The sequence below is a fragment of the Zalophus californianus genome, chromosome 14 (assembly GCF_009762305.2).
Source record: "Zalophus californianus isolate mZalCal1 chromosome 14, mZalCal1.pri.v2, whole genome shotgun sequence".
Classification (NCBI taxonomy): domain Eukaryota; kingdom Metazoa; phylum Chordata; class Mammalia; order Carnivora; family Otariidae; genus Zalophus; species Zalophus californianus.
The window spans coordinates 41,219,717-41,241,047 of record NC_045608.1 but is presented as its reverse complement, the minus strand read 5'-3'; the positions used below and the strand labels follow the sequence as shown (position 1 = coordinate 41,241,047).

Below are 21,331 nucleotides of genomic sequence, written 5' to 3'. Positions count from 1 at the left end.
AGTGCCTTTCAGAATTTTATATTTGATTCTGTTTGGACTCATCTACAATTTGTAAATGCATATACAAATTTCATTTTCAAGATTGGAAGTAAAACTGAGATAACTTCCAAGATGACTTAAAGAAGAAATCGTGTCTTCAAAAGGGCTATTGGTGTTTCACTAATAAATGTGGAATTCTAGGTTAGATTTTGCATATTTTCAGTTTTCAGTATGTTTTACCAATGAATATTTAATTTGTTTTCCAAAAATTGAAAAATTCTTTGCTCATTGGGATTTGGGTAGAAATTAATTTTAAATTATTTTTGCAATGTCTTTGTACAGAAAATATTCTGCAAACAGTTGTTAGAGAATGTAAAGCATGAAATTTTAACTCTGATTTTTAAAATCTGATGGAATCGATTTGTACTCAGAAATTTAAGATGACAAAATTGTTAAGGGTAATTGTTAAAATGTGAATGGTATAAGTGCTTCTGCCAGTATGGAATTAGTTTTTATCATTAGATCACATTGTGGAAATTACAGGCTAGATTCCCATTAATAAGATGTGAACCAGAGATTGAGCAGTAACAAATCAAAGCCCGTACCTTCTTATCACCTTATAATGGGAAGAGTGGTAAGAAATGAGTGATAAGGAAAAAAATGGGTAATGGAAACAGTGCCATTATATAGGGTGGTCAGAGAAGACCCCTTTGATCATGGTATCCTATATGAGAGACCTAAAGAAAGGCCATGTAGATTGGTAAAGAATTTTGCAAACATCAGGAAAGAACAAGTGCAAAGGGTATAGGGCAAGCACTTGCTTTGCTGTTTGGGTAATAAAAAGGAGACTATGTAAATAAGAGGGAAATTAGGAAAAAATAAGGTAAAAGGACATAGCCAGAACCTTTTTAGAGCTCTCCCTCGCAAAAAAGAAATTCAGTTTCTCTAAAGGAAATGAATTTCATAGTGTACCCATATTAGTATGTGTGCAAGTTATTTGTCATTGTTCTATGCAGAAACATATCTATATGCACATGGGTAAATGACATTTTTTTTTCTTTTTGAAAATTAAGCATAATATCCTATTTTTTCTTGATGTACTTTTCTTCACTAGGAAAATACACAAAGTATAAGTGTAAAAGGCATCAAGTTTATTCCAGGCCCTCCTGGAAATAAGGATCTTTGTTTTACTTGGCGTGAATTTTCTGACTTTATTCGAGTGCAGCTAATTTCTGGACCACCAGCAAAACTTCTTCTTATAGACTGGCCAGAATTAAAGGAGGTAAGTAACTATGCTTTGTTTGAAAGAATTTACTATCATATGTCTTATTACTTTGAGATTATCGGTGGATCAGAAAAGATATGTTTTATTGTTGAAGTAATAACAAATAGCAATAGTAATAAAAGGACAAAGTAATATTCTTAATAATTCATTAATTCATTACTTGTGTCCTCATTTGTTAAAAAATAGTGTAATTACATCATGATGAGCACTATGTAATGTACAGAACTGTTGAATCACTATGTTGTATACCTGAAATTAATACAACACTGTATGTTAATTTTACTGGAATGATTGACACCTTAAAAGTTTTATTACAGGGGCACCTGGGTGGCTCAGTCCGTCAAGCATCTGCCTTCAGCTCAGATCATCATCCCAGGGTCCTGGGATCAAGCCCCATGTCTGGCTCCCTGCTCAGTGGGGAGCCTGCTTCTCCCTCTCCCTCAGCCACTCCTCCTGCTTATGCGCTCTTTCTCTTTCTTTCAAATAAAATCTTTTAAACAATTTTAAAAAATTTATTATAGAAATTTTCAAACTTGTGTAAAAGTGAAAATAGCATAATGAACCCCAGGTTTCAACGGTTACTATTTTTTCCCAATTTTGTTTCATTGTTCTGTCTTACTGTCTTAAATGTTTTCTCTGGAGTTTGAAAAAGCATATTAGATATCAAGTAATTATATGCATATATACCTATGCAGGTAGTTAAATCTTAAATACTGATTTTGCAGATGTCTGTCAAGTATGTTGAGTTTTTACTAAATGTTTAGAATTCTGATTTTAAAACATTTAGATTTTGGTATTCAGTTTTGGTCTAACGGAGCTTTACCTCTTGATATGATAGCTTACATTATTTTCTAAAGGAGAATGAGCTTATATCACCATGGTAATGGATGAAATTATAATGTTAAAGGAGCAGAACCTCTAAGAGAAGTTTATGTTACCTGTGCCTTAGTTTGAAATTGCCCTTTTTGATTTGTGAGTTTAAAATAAGATAAACAAGTGATGACAGTGAGCTTTAAAAAATTTTTTCTGTAATACTGTCTTGACTGAGAAATTTTACCAAAAAGCCAGTGCATTTATTTTTATCTGGGAGCGTTTATACAACATAAGTTAATATATTCTTTGTGCCCAGTGATGTCAGTAAAGGATTTGTTGGTTTATTATGTTATGAAATAATTGTTTACTTTTGAGGTGGAAAAAATGTTGGCATGTTCATCTTTTAATATGACTTTGTGTTGGGGAATGTAAAAAATAATGATAGCTTAACTCAAATTTCTTAGAAGATTAATTTGTAGATAGCATAGAAATCCAGAAGTTGTTAAAACAAACTGATTTCTCATTGTTAGAGATATCATTATATGTAGATAAGCCTGTAAAAGTAATAATTGAATATCTAATATTCCTAAAATTTCCTAATTAATTTTTTTTTTAAAGATTTTATTTATCTGACAGAAAGACACAGCGAGAGAAGAAACACAAGCAGGGGGAGTGGGGGAGGGAGAAGCAGGCTTCCTGCTGAGCAGGGAGCCTGATGCGGGGCTCGATCCCAGGGCCCTGGGATCATGACCTGAGCCGAAGGCAGACGCTTAATGACTGAGCCACCCAGGTGCCCCTCTTAATTAATTCTTGACCGACCTTCCCCCTAACAGGATCTGAAGTGGAAAAGGGGAACTGATTTAACACCTAACTGATAAATAGAAAAAAATACGTAAATGTTACATTAACATACACATTTATTTTCATTTAATCTTAACATGGTGTATTATTATCATTCTTATTTTATAAATGAAGAAACTGAAATCCTGAAACATTAAATTACATGCAAGTACTAATGTAATGCCCTGGCAGAGGGCAGATTTGTATTTATAAACATTTGATTTTGGATACTCTTTCCACTTTTTCCCAGATAATCTTATAAGAGCTTGGGCTACAGGTTATTTATTAAAGAATATTCTTTAAAAGTAGTTACTTTTTGATGGGTAGACAATGTGATTAAAAATAAAGTGCAGTGCAGTAAACAAAAGTACAAACAGTAAAGTTTGCATTTGGAAACGGCCATCGAGTTTTTAGATTTAGGCTTTTAATAAACTTTGGCAGATGCAATATAGGCAACTGTAGCCCTGTAAACTTTGTGATGGCCAAGCATTTTAACCAAACTAGTCTCAAGGATATCTTTTTAAAAAAATTAAGTCCTATCTGAAACACATTAATTTTTTTCCCACTCTTAGCAACCTCTTAACATTATTGTTGATAACCAGCTACCTCCAGTAAAGTGAGGGTTGGAGGAAGCAGAGGGAACATTATTGATAGGAGAGAGATGATAAATCAGCTTTACTTTATTGCTCGTCCATTCTTTCCCATCTTCTTTTCTTTTTTTTTTAACTTTTAAAATCTGACAGATTGGAACTTTATCAGGTTTCTTGCTAGACAATGTGTTTCCTTTGTTATGTTCAGTATTAATAGGTCAGCAGGCAAATTCCCAGAATCACACAAGCCTTACATAAAGGAGGGAAAAAGCAAGAGGTGTTTTAAACCAACTAGACAGTGTAGATTGTCTGCGACTAGTCCAGTTTAAGAAGCACTAGAAAGCTGTGCATTACTGCTTCATGGAGAGTGGCAGAGTGCTGACAATTCACAGAGGAGCTAAACTATAAACAGCCAATACTACATCTGAGAACCTCAGATAAACTTTTACTTCCATCGAAGTCATTCTGATATATAACTTTTAGGAATGTGTTAGAAGCTAGTAATGTCAAATGTTTTTCCCCCCTTTATTATATTGTTAATAATTTCTATAAGAAGATCACTTGTAACAATATAATTGACTTTCAAAAGTTTATTTTAATTGATGAAAGAAGCCATTTTTGGGATGCCTGGGTGGCTCAGGCGGTTAAGCGTCTGCCTTCGTCTCAGGTCATGATCCCAGGGTCCTGGGATCGAGTCCCACATCGGACTCCCTGCTCAGCGGGGAGCCTGCTTCTCCCTCTGCCTGCCACTCCCCCTGCTTGTGCTCTCTCTCACTCGCTCTAATAAATAAATCTTAAAACCATTTTTTACTAGAACCAGAGATAAATTAAGTAATCATTTAGTAAATATACAGGTAGTAATTACATTGTTAGGCATGTTTGTTTTAGTGCTTCTTAAAATATTTTTATCTATTTTAGTCCATTCCAGTGATTAATGGAAGAGAACTACAGAATCCTCTCATTGTTCAACTTTGTGATCAGTGGGATAATCCAGCACCTGTATCACAGGTTAAGATAAGTCTCATGAAAGCTAACAATTTAAAGGTAAGTTTTAAATATCCTTTACATAATTTTCATCTACTTAAAATTTTGAGTTTCATTGTCATGGTAATGTTAGAAGTCATATTTTTAAAAATATAGTCTTATGTAACCTTTATTATTGCTTAGTTTAAATCAAAGATTTTTCATAATTATTTTGAGGAAGTAAAGTTTGTACATTGCAAGCAGTGTAACAGTTAGGGTCAACAATCTACAATTATGATTGAATGGTTATTATACAATACTAATAATATTTGGATTTCAGATTAGGATGAATAGATAACACCGAGAAGGTGAGTAAAGGCAAATATAATGACCTACAGTATGGGTTAAGGAACAGGTATTATTTGGGAAACTTACAAGCTAAGGGTAATCAAAAAGAGTCCTGTGAGTACCTGTCCTCTACATACCTTATGGAGAGCTAACAGGGCCTGGGCATAGCCACTAGACTTATACTGAGTTGTATTCTAGGGTATGGGGAAAGCATGAATATGGCCTTATCACATTTGGGGGCAAACAGTGCTTGATACCAAGAAGTTCAAGATTAGGTACTACCTGTTTACAGCAGCACTGGGATAGCCAGCTGTTCAGGTTCTAGTGGGGACTTTGGGTGCCTTGTACAGAGTTGGAGGACCTTCCTGTGAGGGGAAATGGGGGAAGCTGCCCACTGCAAAGTTGTATTTTGACACAGTTCCTCCTGTTGAAGGAAATTAATTTGTCCCAGTTAGGTTGTTAACAGGTAACACAGAATTCCTAGGGTTATATTCAGCTAGGCTTAAATATCTCTCTGCAAACATTTTATAATTTTAGTGGATGAAAATAGTTGATATTATGTAAATACACAGTTCTCTTAAAATTAATCTCTTAGTTCAGTAAGAATTCTAACAGGGATTTCCAGGACCTGACAAGTTGATCTTAAATGTCATATGGGAGATTAAAGTGCCAAGAATGGCTTGTGATCCACATGGTCTTGTTTTCATAGTAAAGTAATCAGGGTCAAAGGTCTTAAAGCCTATTAAAAAAAAGACTATGATATTGCTTGCTATACAACCTGAAATAGAAGCCTTGCTTCTCTGGCTTAGTAACAATTTATGACCCAGATGGAAGAAATACTTTGAAAAAGATGGGTTGAGAGACAGTGGATCAGAGGGTAAATGGGACAGGTACAAATACAGGAATTTATTCTGTCATTTTGATTACTCCTCATTTTTGCCTAACTATTGCTTTGTTTGCAAGAACTGTAATTACCTAATTTTTAGGCTCTATTAAGCAGAAATGGGAACTAGGGCTTAGGAAAGAGTCTGATACTCTGCTACAACAGTTTACAAATTCACTTTGTTCTTATTGTTTGCTTCTAGAAGAATTAAACTGATTATTTTCTACCACAAATAATAATAATCTAGTTTCTAGAGAAGCATTTGTAGAAGGCTGAGAGATTCTTCTAACCAGTGTTCGTACCACTGATTCTTAGTCATTTGAAAGTGAGCTTAGTTATCTCTAAGAGGGTCATACTGCAACAGAGATATAAGGAGCACATCTGAGTAAACTTAAAGAGAAAGATGAAATAATAATGGACGTGGTATTACGATGCCTTGACTTAAATGTATATTTATGTTTATTTCACCTGTGCCATTCCCCACAATCCCCAGTTTTAGAATATACCTTCAGTGTTTGTATAACCAAACTTCACTTGAAATATCAGTGTTATTGAAACTGAATTTTGAATTCTGCAACTTAATAACTGAAATACAATAAATTATAGTTTAATTGATGAAGATGAGTGATGATTGTCCTTTGGGTTATGTAATTACATATCACATTTCTACTAGTTCAGGTTAGGAAATTAAAGATTTTGGAAGTGTGTGCAAATATTTTTAAAATAGTAATGGAAGAAAAGAACATTGTAATAGAGGAAAAGAATTTGATCTCTAGTATTTTCTAATTAACTCTTTTGTTTTGTTTTTAGCTCACTCCTTCAAACCAACAGCATAAAACAGATGAAAGGGGCAGGGCTAATTTGGGAGTGTTCAGTGTTTATGCCCCTAGGTAAGAACCAAAAATTTGATAGTTATTAGTATTATAGAGATTGATTTTTCTTATTCCTTGCTGAAGTTAAGAGTAATAATTAGCCTTCTATTTAGTGTTAGAAGGTATAACTAAACAGTAGAGAGGTTTTTTAAATGAGCTAAGCTTTGTATAAACTGAGAATTTTTAAGTTATAACAATGTAATTTGAACCCTTTGTCTCTTTTTTCCCCCCTTGTTAGAGGAGAACATATGATGCAGGTTAGAGCCATCTATAACAAGAATATCATAGAAGGACCTATAATTAAGTTAATGATTCTCCCAGACCCTGAAAAACCAATTCGTCTCAATGTTAAATATGACAAAGATGCTTCCTTTTTAGCAGGGGGTATTTTCACTGGTGAGTAAGTCACAAATTTCAAATAAATTTGTAATGATAATTTTCTTTTTTCATTAATGGAGTAAATTATTTATCCTAGATGTTTAGCATGATAAAAAACCAAACCTGCAGTAGTCTTTTAAATGGCAAGGAAAGTACATTTGGCTTAGCTTTGTCTTCTTTCGTCTCTGTCCCTACATTCCCTTAATGGTCAAGAATGAACTGAAAGTTTCTTCATAAACTGAGAGCCTGTTGTGATTGAGTTTGTGATTGTTCATTCACTGGATTGTGAAGTTCTGCAAAAGAAACATGAACTGCTAAATGGCAAGAACTATGTGGGCTCTACTAAATAGGTTGTAATGTCATCTTCAAACAAATAGAACCAGGATTGTTTAAACTTAATTGGGATGAAAGTACATCACATCAGAATTTATGATTAAAGATATTTCAGAACAAAAAAAGTTTCCTAAATACCTGCTATGTCCAGGCACTATATTGGGCTCTTCGTTCCAATAATGTATATGACAATTTCCAGTGAGTTCTGTCTAATGCAGGAGACACTTAAGTAAGCAAATAATTTCAGTGGAACGCGGCAGGTGCCAAGTCAGTAGGAAATGGTATTTATTACAGGTAATTTTCTTGAAGACCTCTGTTTTCCTAAATGGATGCATTCCAATATGTAGTTATAAGCAATAGAAACAAGCAGACCAAGTGCTCGCTTCGGCAGCACATATACTAGAAACAAGCAGACCAAAAAATTTAGATTAGAAAATCATTTTTAGTAAGTTACATATATACATAACCTTTATACTCATAATTTTAAATCTGTTTTGGGAGATAAGACCTATTTCCCGTGATTAAAAAATTATATCCATCATATGGATGCCAAATGAATGATAAACATAAGGGAAATACTATATATAATAATAATTTAGCTGTTGTATGCTATTGAAAATTATAAGAGAAAATAAATACTGTATTCTCGGAATACATAAAGCATAAGGATTTATGACCAGTTGCCTTAACTCTAGGTTGCTGAGTATCCACAGTCTAACCTTTTGGTCTTGCCTAGTAGAACTTTTAGCATTGCAGACTGTGAAAATAAGACAAGGGACTAATAATAGCAAAGATATATGTGTTAGATTTGTGGAGGAGATTTAGCACTAAAGAGAGTTGTCTGTCATGATTAGTACATTTTTATAGACAGATTATTGGGGAATGCTGATTACCGAATGGTTTTGTTTTCTTCAGAATCTCATTATTAATATTTAAACAAGATGTACATTTTAAGACCTAGAATTATTTAACCAAATCTATTAAGTAAACCAGAAAATAATTTTTTATTCACCATGACAGATTTTATGATTACTGTTATTTCTGAAGATGACAGTATCATTAAAAATATTAATCCAGCACGTATTTCCATGAAAATGTGGCAGCTGTCTAACAGTGGGAACCGACCACCAGCAAATGTGAGTTCTGGAAAGCATTGTAGAAGTTTAAAAGTAGCTCTTACATTTAACTTAAAATTAAATGTAACTTAATGTAAAAATGGTGTATATGCTGGAGAACTAGACAGTAGCCCACTTCATCACTTGAGATTTTAAAAATAGAATATATCTCAAAATTAAGTGTTGATGCCTTTGAAAAAGAGTAGCCGATATTGTGATATTTCTTAAACTTTTAAGATATTTTACACTTTAAAATCATCTAAAGGACAGTGGCACAGGGCAAAAAGCCGTAGAATACCACTAAGAGATAATATAGAAAATGAGATAGTAAAGAGATATGATTGATATACTTACAGGATAGAGAAGTGAGTGTAGAGTGGTGAGAACATTTTGAGGGTCTAAAGCAGCACAGTCCAATAGAAATATAATACAAGTCACACATGACATTTATATTTTTCTAGTAGCTACAGTAAAAATGTAAAAAGTAAAATTAATGTAGTTTTAACTTAACATCACATTACCATTTCAGCATGTATTCAGTATTTAAAATTAAATAAACACATAAAAGAAAGTAAAATCTCATTTTTGAGATTTTATGTTACCAATTCTTTGAAATTTCCTCTGTATTTTATGCTTGTACCACATCTCTTTTTAACCAGATATATTTCAAGTGCCCAGTAGCCACATGGAGCTATTCACTACCATGCTGGACAGTGTAGATCTAAAATAAATCTCAAATTGGAAACTAAAACATATCAGAGTGTCTTAATTTAACAGTGCCTTTCAGGATTTATGATTCATTTTAATTACGTGTTTAGGAAACTAGCTTCCTAAATTTATACTGTCTCATCAGGCTGCTATTACCTTAAAACTATGTCACCACCATTGAGATCTATTGTGTGCCCTTTAATAATGGTATGTCTTTATGACTAATCACACTATCGAATCTTAAAATGTATTGTAAAGGTATAGACATATAACTGTATGTGTATGTATTTGTAAATCCAGATGTGATCTGTATTTGCATTTGGTGAAGGTAATATAAGGTTTTATCCTGAATATACTATGTTAAATGTGATTTCTCCCTCCCCACCTTCTCCCCTACTTCCCTTTCTAGGCAGAAACATTTAGTTGTAATAAAATAAAAGATAATGACAAGGAAGATGGCTGCTTCTACTTCAGGTATTTCCCAAATCATTTGATATTTTTATGCATAATTTGTTACAAAGTGATTTCAGCCTTGATGGTGTTTGTCTCCTCAACTTGGGGAAAGTAATTTATGACTGAAAAAATATTCGTATCTCTTAATTTTTCTTAGGAAGTATTTTGAGAAAATGTGTATTTTATTTGTAAGCTTTATAAAATGGTTTGGGGAAAGACTGTTTTGATAGTTATATTAGCTTTCAAAACTAGGAAAGCCATCTGAAAATAATTACATTATGTTGTCAGAGCGCTTTATAATTATGTTATTATATAGGAGATTTCTGTAGTTCAAAATTTAATTGTTATGAAGTAAAACAGATTGAACTAGTTTTTTTATGGTTTTTAACTATGTTACTTTGATTTGAATTTACTTGAATTGTTGCTTCTGCATTCTCGACCTCTACTTTGAAATATGAAAATTGGCTTTGAATAAACTATGTCCAATTTTTCTTTCATTTATTTTTAAATGAGAAATGTCCTTTTAACTTTTAGACTAAGTTTTGTTTCTTCAAATGTATTAGTCTCTTAAATCCTGTAGAAAACAAAAAGTGCAGTTATAAACATTGTTACAATAATACTATCATTTATGATCACTTGTGTATTAACCTTTATTGAGATCTTTGTTTCTCCATGTGGTTTCAGGTTATTGTCTGTTATTTCATTTTATTTTGTAGTATTTTCCTTGAACATTTCTTACAGGCCAGGTCTAGTGGTAATGAGTTCCCTTAGCTTTTGTTTTTCTGAGAATGTCTTAGTTTCCCTCTCACTTTTGAAGGACAGTTTTGCTGGCTATAGGATTCTTGGCTGAGGGTATATATATATATTTTTAAAGCATTTTGACTACATGGTCCATTGCCTTCTGGTCTCCAGACTTTCTGACGAGAAATCTGATCAGCTTCCGGAGAACCCCTTGTTTGTCATGATTAACTTCTCTCTCAATGCTCTCCATAATCTCTCTTTGTCTTTGGCTTTTGAAAGTTTGATAATAAGGTGTGTTGGTGTGTGTGTCTTTGAATTTATTTTACTTGGAATCCGTTGAGCATCTTCAATATTTATAGTCATGTCTTTCATGAAACTTGGGAAATTTTCAGTCATTCTTCAGATATACTCTCCTCCCCTGGTGAGAGGGGACACTTGCTGGTGTCCCAAAGGTCCCTGAGGTTCTATTGACTTTTATTCAGTCCTTTTTCCTTTCTGTTCCTCAGAGTATAATATCCATTATCTTCAGGTTCACGAATTCTTTCTTCTTCCTGCTCAAATCTGCCTTTGAATACCGGTACTGAAATTTTCACTTAAATTATTGTATTTTTCAGCTCCAGAATTTGTTTTTGGTTTCTTTTTAAGTTTTCTGTTTCTTTATTGATATTTCCATTTTTTCTCTACGTCACTTTTATTTTCTCCACATCTTCCCTCAGTTCTTGAGCATCTTTAAGATAGGTATTTATTGTTGTTTTGTTATTGTTTTGAGAGAGAGAGAGAGTGCTTGAGTTGAGGGTTAGGAGCAGAAGGAGAGGGAGAGAGAGAATCTTAAGCAGGCTCCACGCTCAAAACACTGAGATCATGACCTGAGCTGAAATCAAGAGTCAGAAGCTTAACCCACTGAGCCATCCAGGCACCCCTAAGACAGGTGTTTTTTTAAGTCCTTTCTAGTATATTTGCCATCAGGTGTTTTTCAAGAACAATTTTGGTTGACTTATTTTTTTTACTTTGAATGGCCAATACTTCCTGTTTGTCTTGTGGTTTTTTTGTTAAAAACTAGACATTGAAATCTAATAATGTTGTAGCTCTGGAATTCAGATTCTCTGCCTTACCCAGGGTTTGCTAGATTTAATTTTATTTATTATTTTTTTTGTTATAGGCTGTTTGTCATGGATCAGCCTTAGGTGTAAACTTAAGGTCTTCTCATGTCTTTTCTGACTCTTTCTCTAGGCATGCCTGGTCACTTTCTAGTTTTTTCTTTTCAAAGATTTCATTTATTTATTTGAGAGAGAGAGAATGAGAGAGAGCACGAGAGGGAAGAGGGTCAGAGGGAGAAGCAGACTCCCCGCTGAGCAGGGAGCCCGATGCGGGACTCAATCCCGGGACTCCAGGATCATGACCTGAGCCGAAGGCAGTCGCTTAACCAACTGAGCTACCCAGGCGCCCTCTAGTTTGCCCTATGTATGTGGTTGTTTAGTAATGTCCTTTAATGTCTGGGTTTTTTTTTTTTTTTAAGATTTTATTTATTTATTTGGCAGAGACAACAGCAAGAGAGGGAGCACAAGCAGAGGGGAGTGGGAAAGGGAGAAGCAGGCTTCCTGCCAAGCAGGGAGCCCGATGCGGGGCTTGATCCCAGGACCCCGGGATCATGACCTGAGCCGAAGGCAGACGCTTAATGGACTGAGCCACCCAGGAACCCCTAAAGTCTGGTTTAGTCTTCCTAGAAAGGAAGAGGGGAAGGAAAGAATGCTGGCCCTATTAGTCCCCAGTTACTTCAGCTGGAGGATGAGGGGCTTGCAACAGTGGGGACTGGTGCAGGAACAATGGCTATCTGCATTTTGTGTTTGCTCCTCTGTGACAGAAGCAGCAATCAGAGCTTGGATCCCCAGTATTTGGAGGGTCCCTCACCCTCTACCTGGTTCCTATAGTGAACACTGCTCCAGGGACATACATCTGCCTGCCATGTGTCTGGGAGGTGGGGAATGAGTAGCTACTACTGTGCTAAGCGCTGAAATTGATCAGAATTAAGTGCAACTTACTATCCAAGTTTTTAGTAACTTTCAGAGTTCCAGAATAATTACATCAGACAGATTCTGCCAGTTCAGTTATTATCCATACAGGGAGACAGATACCTGGTGCGTCCTGCCCCCTGGTCTTCCCAAAATCCTTTCAAAGGTCTCTTTTTAAAATTCTTTAGTCATCCTCAGTAGGGTCAACATGATTATATTAATATAATATTGTTATATTAATATATTCAGAATAACTGTACCAAAGGACTAATTTTTTAAAACCTCTTTAATCTTTCATTAACAGATGCTCTTTTCATTAAAAAAAAAAATTCAGTGTGCACTTTTTGTTAAGGCAATGTCAGATAGCTATGTGTTTCTAAATACTCTGAGTTTTATTATGTTATGACAGACAAGTAACAAAATATACCATCACTGTCCTTATTTTACACTATGATAACATTACCTTAGGTCTTTAAGGTATACTCATGTTATTGCATGGCACTGATTTAGACATCCAAGAAAGCATATACTGCCTTCTTTTCAGTCTATTAAATTATCTTTTAGTGTATAAATCTATTAAAATGTATGATAATTGTGCTATTGTATTTCAAATATTTGTTTTAATGGAATCTTACTTTAGCATTCCAGGGTATCAGAAGGAACAGGAAATCTTTTAAAAATAGGCATACATTTTAAAACTATAAAAAAGCAGTTGCACACCATGTGAATTTACCAAATGCCAATGAATTAGACACTTAAAATGGTTAATTTTATTTTATGTGAATTTCATCTCAATAAAAAGAAATGTTAGGGTGCCTGGGTGGCTCAGTTGGTTTTGATTTCGGCTCAGGTCATGTTCTCAGGGTTGTGATACTGAGCCCTACATCCAGCTTCATGCTCAATGGGGAGTCTGCTTGAAATTCTCTCTCCCATCTCCCTCACCTTATTCCCCTCCATCCACTTGCTCTTTCTCTCTCCCTCTCTCACTCTCGATAAATAAATAAAATTTAAAAAAAGCTGTGTAGGGGGATGGGCAAAATAGGGGAAGGGGATTAAAAGGTGCAAACTTGAAGTTATAAATAAAACATGAAGAAGATACAATCTACACTTTAGGGCATATAGTTACTATGTAACAACTTTTTATGGTGACTGAAAGTAGCAAGATTTATTGTGGCGGTGGTTACTTCCTAATGTATATGAATGTTGAGTTACTATGTTGTACCCCTGAAATGAATATAATATTGTATGTCAACTGTATTTCAATTAAAAAAATAAAATTTTAAAAATGGTAAGTCAGAAGGAAAGATTTTTAAAAATCATGTACACTGTCAGTTATACATGTAATATAATAAAATACATTTCCATACATTGGATATATTTGAATGCATGAAAATATTTGCGTTCCTAATGTGTGTCAGTCACTGTGTTTGGTGTTCTGCGTATAATCTCAATTTTTTAACCTTTTAAAAACAGAAAATTCATAAAGTTAAAAAGATAACACAGTTTTGTGACTTCTTCCACAGCAAATTTCTGTGCAACCATTATGGAAGTCAAAAAATAAAATATTGCCAGTAAGGGGAAGCCCCACCTTGTGTCCCTCCCAATCATTACCTGCTTCCTTTTGTAGTAGTTTGGTTACCATCCATCACCCTACATAGCTACATTTTTTTTTCTTGTAGTGGAAACTTTTAAGATTTACTCTCTTAGTAACTTTCAAATAAACACTACAGTATTATTAACTATAGTCACCATGCTGCACATTACTTCCCCAGGATTTGTCTTTTAACTGAAACTTTGTACCTCTTGACTTTCTTTCCTCATTTTCCCCACCTTGTCCATCTCCCAGTCCCTACCTCTGGCAAGGATCACTCTTTTCTTTGTATCTGTGAATTTGAGTTTTTTAGATTCTACACATAAGTGAAATAATGAGTATTTTTGTATTTGTCTCACTTATTTCACTTAGCATAATGCCTAGATAATATTTTGGATGCTGTTGTAAACAACATCCTTTAAAGTTTTTTATTTTACATTTGTCGTTGGTTACAGAAATCTAGTTGATTTGTGTATATTAACATCGTACGTAGCCAGCATCTCTCCTAACCTCCTTAATTTCCAATTTTATTTATAGATTCTTTGGGATTTCAAATATATCACATTCATGTCTGTGAATAATGATAGGTTGATTACTTTCTAGTCATTGTACATTTTCTCTTTCTTGCCATACTACATTGGCTTGGACTTATAGTAAAATGTAAAATAGACATGATGAGAGTGATGATCCTAATTTCATTCCCAATCCCTAATTTCATTGGTAGGTACCTTTATCAGACTGTTACTTGTAAGAGAATTTCTATTTGTTATGAATTGACAGTAGATTTAATCATCTATTGAGGTAATATGTGATATTTTTTCCTATTTTAATGTGCTGAGTTCTACAGAACATTAATTTTCTGGATGTTCAGTCAGTCTTGCATTACTGGAGTAAACCCAGTTTTATCATGATGCATAACCTATTTTATGTATTGGTGGATTGGTTTTGCTAATTGTTTGGAATTTTTCCATCTACATTAATGGGTCAGGGTTGCCTGCACTTTCTTATATATTCTTTTTAGGTTTGGTATCAAGTCATATATTCCTTACTACAATAACTAGGAGAAGTGGTCCCGAAGTCTTGGTTTATTTTCTGGATTTTGTGTGAGAGTTTGTCATAATTTCTTCCTTAAATGTTTGATGGATTTCATCAGTGAAGCCATCTGTGCCTGGAGTTTAGGGGAGGAAGGTTGTACTTACTGATTCAGTTCCTTCAAATTCAATAGTTATATGAGTATTTGTATTTCCTGTGTCATCTTTGGTCAGTTTTAGTAACTTAAAATTTTCAATTTGTCAGTCTTACCTAAATTTTAAAAGTTGTTCACAATTTATTTTGTAGAATCTAGAGTGATCTCTCATTGTTAACATTATTTGTACTTTTTTTAAAGATTTATTTATTTGAGAGAGAGAGAGAGAGAGCACGGGAGGGGGGAGGGTCAGAGGGAGAAGCAGACTCCCTGCTGAGTGGGGAGCCTGATGTGGGACTCAATCCTGGGACTCCAGGTTCATGACTTGAGCTGAAGGCAGTCACTTAACGGACTGAGCCACCCAGGCACCCTATTTGTACTTTTTGTTACTTGATTAATCTTACCAGGAGATTTAAACTTTGTAGGTCTTTTCAAAGAACCAACTTCTGTCTTTTTAAAACTTCTTGAGATTGTTGCTTAATACATTTATTTTCAGCCTGTGTATACTATATGTGTATATAAACATATACATACATACATAAATGCATATGTTTGTGTATACATATATATGTATGTTGAGCTATAAATTTCCCAAGTATTTTTCCATTGTATTTTCATTATTATTTGGATCAGAGTATTTTATAATTTCCATTGTAATTTTATCTTCTACCTATGGCTATTTTTCAGAAGTATATTGTTTAATTTCTAAATTGTGGGATTTTCTTATTCTTTTTCTCTTACTGATTTCTAGATTAATTACGCTGTGGTCAGAGAGCCTGCCTTGTATAATTTCATTCCCTTGAAACTAATGGATAATTGTTTTTCCCTTTGTGGAAAACAGTATGTGCATATGGTCAATTTTTGTAAATATTTTATGTATACTTGAAAATTATATAAACTGCATGTAAAGTACAGTGTTCATTAATTCAAAATTTGATAATTGTTTCATTTTTCTATATTTAAATTTTTTTCTATATATTTTAAATATATTTTTCTCTATTTTGTTTTTAAAGCGTGTAGTAAATCTCCCATATTTGGTGTGGATTTATTTTCCTCTTAGTTATGTTAGTGTTACTTTAAGGCTATATTTTATTTACATAAGACTTAAATTATTATATTTTTCTGACAAATTGAATTGGCTATCATTATGAAGTATTCACCTTTTTAAATTATTATATTTTTCTGACAAATTGAATTGGCTATCATTATGAAGTATTCACCTTTTTCTCCAGTAATGTTTTTTGCTTGGAAATCTACTTTGATAACAGTATACCAACTTTCTGTATGAGTGAGATGCAGAAGCCACCTTAGGGATCATGAGAGTTAGTATTTGTATAAGTATCTTTTTTTTTTTTTTAGATTTTTTTTATTTATTTATTTGACACAGAGAGCGAGATCACAAGTGGGGGTGGGGGGCAGAGGGAGAGGGAGAAGCAGGCTCCTGGCCCAGCAGGGAGCCTGATGCAGGGCTCGATCCCAGGACCCCGGGATCGTGACCTGAGCTGAAGGCAGACGCTTAAGTGACTGAGCCACCCAGGCGCCCCTGTATAAGTTACCTTTTTTTCATTACTTCTGTATATTTATATTTTAAGTGATCATTTACAGATGGCATTATAGTGGCTTTTTTTCTTTTTCTTTTTTTATTATGTTAATCACCATACATTACATCATTAGTTTTTGATGTAGTGTTCCATGATTCATTGTTTGCATATAACACCCAGTGCTCCATGCAGAACGTGCCCTCTTTAATACCCATCACCAGGCTAACCCATCCCCCCACCCTGCTCCCCTCTGGAACCCTCAGTTCATTTTTCAGAGTCCATAGTTTCTCATGGTTCGTCTCCCCCTCCACTTCCCCCCGCTTCATTCTTCCCCTCCTGCTATCATCTTTTTTTTTTTTTAACATATGTATTATTTGCTTCAGAGGTACAGATCTGTAATTCAACAGTCTTGCACACTTCACAGCGCTCACCATAGCACATACCCTCCCCAATGTCTATCACCCAGGCCCTCCATCCCTCCCACCCCCCCACCACTCCAGCAACCCTCAGTTTGTTTCCTGATATTAAGAATTCCTCATATCAGTGAGGTCATATGATACATGTCTTTCTCTGATTGACTTATTTTGCTCAGCATAATACCCTCCAGTTCCATTCACGTTGTTGCAAATGGCAAGATTTCATTCTTTTTGATGGCTGCATATAGTGGCCTTTTTTTAAAGGTTTTATTTATTTGTCAGAGAGCATGAGGCTCACAAGCAGGGGAAGCTGCATGCAGAGGGAGAAGCAGACTCCCTGCTGAGCAGGGAGCCTGACCCAGGACTTGATCCCAGGGTCCTGGGATCACGACCCGAGCCAAAGGCAGATGCTCAACCGACTGAGCCACCCAGGTGTCCCTATAATTGTTTTTTAAATAATCTTTTAGTTGAAAAATTTAGATCATACAAATAATTACCAAAGCACTTGTTTTTTACTCTTCCAGTTTTTTATTTGATCCTACTATTCTTTGTTCCTTTTTCTTTTGAATTTATTGTTTTTGGTTATGTTTTACTCATTAACTTGGTAGTTAATACAATCTTACTCTCTACGTGGTTTTTTGAGAGATTACATGCGTAGTTGACATACTATACCAATGTGTGATGACACTGCATTTTTTTTCTTTAAAGATTTTATTTATTTATTTTGAGAGAGAGAATGAGATAGATAGAGCACGAGAGGGGGGAGTCAGAGGGAGGAGCAGACTCCCTGCTGAGCAGGGAGCCCGATGCCGGACTCGATCCCAGGACTCCAGGATCATGACCCGAGCCGAAGGCAGTTGCTTAACCAACTGAGCCACCCAGGCTCCCGACACTCTGCATTTTTTTACTCTCCCTTTGGTCAGTGCATGAATCTTAGGACAACTTAAACATCACTTTCTCTCCTGCAACTTAGATACCTTTGTTGTGTATGTTAAACCTATTAATACATTATTTCATATAATTAGTGTTCCATTTAGGTTTACTAACTCATTCTTTCTGTTAATCTTCAACTCAGGTTTTCCATCTGGTATCATTTTCCATCTGAGGAAGTTCCTTTAGTATTTCCTCTAGTGTACATCTGGTGATGAATTATCTAATTTTTACCTGAAAATATATTTATTCCACCTTCATACTAGAAGAGTATTTTTCTTGAAAATGATACTTTATTTTTTTATTTTTATTTGAGAGAGAGCGAGAGAGAGAGCACATGAGAGGGGGGAGGGTCAGAGGGAGAAGCAGACTCCCTGCTGAGCAGGGAGCCTGATGCGGGACTCGATCCTGGGACTCCAGGATCATGACCTGAGCCGAAGGCAGTCGCTTAACCAACTGAGCCACCCAGGCGCCCAAAAATGATATTTTATATTGGCAGTTTCTTTCATGCAGTACTTTTAAGCCAACCTTCACTATCCTATCATTTATGTTGAGAAGTTAGCTGCCAGCTTTGTGGGGTTTTTTTGGGGGGGGGGCGGGGACAGAGGGAGTGCTCGTGCGTTGGTCCAGGAAGGGGTAGAGGGAGAGGGAGAAAGAGTCTTAAGCAGATGCGGGGCTTGATCTTAAGACCCTGAGATCACAACCTGAGCCAAAACCGTTAGTTGGACCCTTAACCAACTGTACCACTGAGGCACCCCAGCCTTATTGTTACCATGAGAAGTCATTATTTCCACTCTTCTTTGGTTGTTTTGAGTTTTGTTTTCAACAGTTTTACTGTGACGTGCCTGTTCATGGATTTCTTTTTATTTTTTCTTCTTGGTTTTCATAGGCTTTGATTTTATGGTCTTTGGGTTTGAAAAATTATCAACCATTATTTCATCAAATATGGCTTCTGCTTATTCTTTCGCTCTTCTTTTTCTGGCACACTAGTCCTTAAAATATTCTGTCTCTCATCCTCTTTTTCTCTGTTTGCCATTCTTTTTTGTCTTCATTCTAGAAATTTTCTTCTAAACTTCCTTCATTAACTAATATCTATTCAGTGTACCCAATTTGCTTTTAAATCCATCTTCCAATTATCAAGTTCTGTTTGGTATTTTTAGTGTTGTTTTCTTTTTTAAGGTCCAGTTCTGTTGGAATTCTCAATCTTGTTTTTATCCTAAGAAGCAGTAACCAGACTCTCTCAAGTCCCTCCTGGTCTGTTTCAATGGGCTCTTGTTTCTGTTGGTTTTCATTTTAGTTCTGTTGTCTCTTTATGTACCTGTTTCTTGTTGTTTACCATACTTTTTATTTATGAATTTGGAAATAATTTGAAGTCTAAGGTATATTCTTCAGGTCAGGTTTACATTTGTTTCTCTTATCTGGGCCAATAGCAGTCTGTTTTCATTTCAGTCCAAATTCATATTGGGATGATTCAAAGCTAAGTTGTTTCTCCCTTGGGACCTGGTTAGATTAAAGCCTGGTATTACAGGAAATATTTGTTGAATGAAGGCAAATGTAGTAATAGTAATTATTTATTTGTTTACTTTTTGTGGAAAGAACAGAAATGTTGATGATTTGAATTCCTTCCTCCTTTATTTAAAAGTTGTCAGTAATCTTATCTCTTTCTTTTTAACATAGGGATAAAGCAATTCCTAACAAAGTGGGAACATATTGTATCCAGTTTGGGTTTATGATGGATAAAGCAAATATTCTTAACAGTGAACAGGTTTGCTTATTCTTTTTATATACCAAAGTTAGCGTTACATTTTCTTGCTTAGTATAGGAATGAAATGGTTTTGTTTAAAAGTGGATTTTTGGATGCAATTGATAATAAAAATATAAATAATGTAATTTTCGGGAATATTAGAATATTTTTAAAATACGTTGATTAATATGACCCAATGCAGAAGTTACTTTTCCATTTCTCTTTATTTCGAAGAATCCAGTAAGCATTTTAGTGTATATCATGGTAAGGTTGCTCCTATCAACCATACACGAAAATTTTTCAGTTAATAACATTTTGTGTACTAGAATTCTGGATAATGAAGTTTAAGGTAGTTTTGATAAACATCATCGCCATTCGATAGATTAGTGTACTAAATTTTTAAAAATTACCTGTATTTTTAAGATTTTATTTATTTGACAGAGAGACAGCAAGAAGGGGAACACAAGTAGGGGGAGCAGGAGAGGGAAAAGCAGGCTTCCCGCTGAGCAGGGAGACTGATGTGGGGCTCGATCCCAGGATCCTGGGATCATGACCTGAGCCGAAGGCAGGCTGAGCAGGGAGCCCGATGTGGGGCTCGATCCCAGGACCCTGGGATCATGACCTGAGCCAAAGGCAGATGCTTAACTGACTGAGCCACCCAGGTGCCCCAGAAATTACCTGTATTTTTAAAGCCCTTAAATTTGTTCTTAGATGGTTGTTAACATTCCAAAAATTTATCTCTGATAAACCTTTGTTTTTTTATTTTAAAAAGTAAGTTGATTAGTTTTAGGGGATTAATGGAAATCTATTTTAGAAAGTAAGATTGCATTTTATTTAGTATATGCTAGCATTATTTTTTGTCTTACTCTTAAATACTGAACTATCAATATATTGTTAATCACAAAGCTGTTTTTGTTTTGTAAGGTTATAGTTGATGTTCTACCTAATCAACCTGTGAAGTTGGTTCCTAAAATTCAGCCAGCTACACCAGCTGTTTCAAATGTTCGCTCAGTTGCCAGTAGGACCTTGGTCAAAGATTTACATCTTACTATTACGGTAATGTTTATTTACTTCCAAAATTGTAAAGAGTAACAAAAATTATTTCTAGTTTTAGTGTGCAAAATAGTTACTTATAGAGTCAGATCTTAATTATTCAGTTTAAGGTTATAGGGAAAATTTGTGTGGATGAATGAAATACTCATAAACACCTTTGTACTTTAATACAAATAGAGAATGTATACATACAGTATATCCAGGTATACCAAGTAGAACTGACTAAAAAATGCAGAAATTTGCCTTTCTTATTACATACCTTTTTTTAATGCCCTGTATCCAGTATGTATTATGAATTTGTGTGAAGTAAATTGATTCTTCAGTGTCCATTTCACTTATGAGAAAGAAGGAAGTAATTATTTTTAAGAGGACTGCTCTGATGATTGATCATAGTGAGCTCCTCAAAGCTTCTGATTACTGGGAGAGTAAGCAGCAATAAAGCTGCCAAGAATATTAACAAAAACATGTAAACACAGTAGTGAGACTTCACCTTTATGGAAAATTTTCCTGTGGGATACTTCTTTCAGTTTTCTGTTTTTTGTTTTTTTATTTTCTGTTTT

At 34.7% G+C, this 21,331-nt stretch overlaps 1 protein-coding gene across 6 annotated transcripts in view; it reads left to right on the top strand.

The window, feature by feature from the left end:
* SMCHD1 (structural maintenance of chromosomes flexible hinge domain containing 1) overlaps positions 1-21,331 on the top strand; it is a 139,820-nt gene that overhangs the window by 77,304 nt on the left and 41,185 nt on the right. For all 6 annotated transcript variants that reach the window (XM_027576125.2, XM_027576126.2, XM_027576127.2 and 3 more), the window contains exons 29-36: positions 1,094-1,261; positions 4,426-4,551; positions 6,512-6,591; positions 6,812-6,969; positions 8,305-8,420; positions 9,517-9,581; positions 19,652-19,739; positions 20,643-20,774. In XM_027576125.2, the coding sequence (XP_027431926.1) occupies positions 1,094-1,261; positions 4,426-4,551; positions 6,512-6,591; positions 6,812-6,969; positions 8,305-8,420; positions 9,517-9,581; positions 19,652-19,739; positions 20,643-20,774 (933 nt within the window). The remainder of the gene's footprint in view (positions 1-1,093; positions 1,262-4,425; positions 4,552-6,511; positions 6,592-6,811; positions 6,970-8,304; positions 8,421-9,516; positions 9,582-19,651; positions 19,740-20,642; positions 20,775-21,331) is intronic.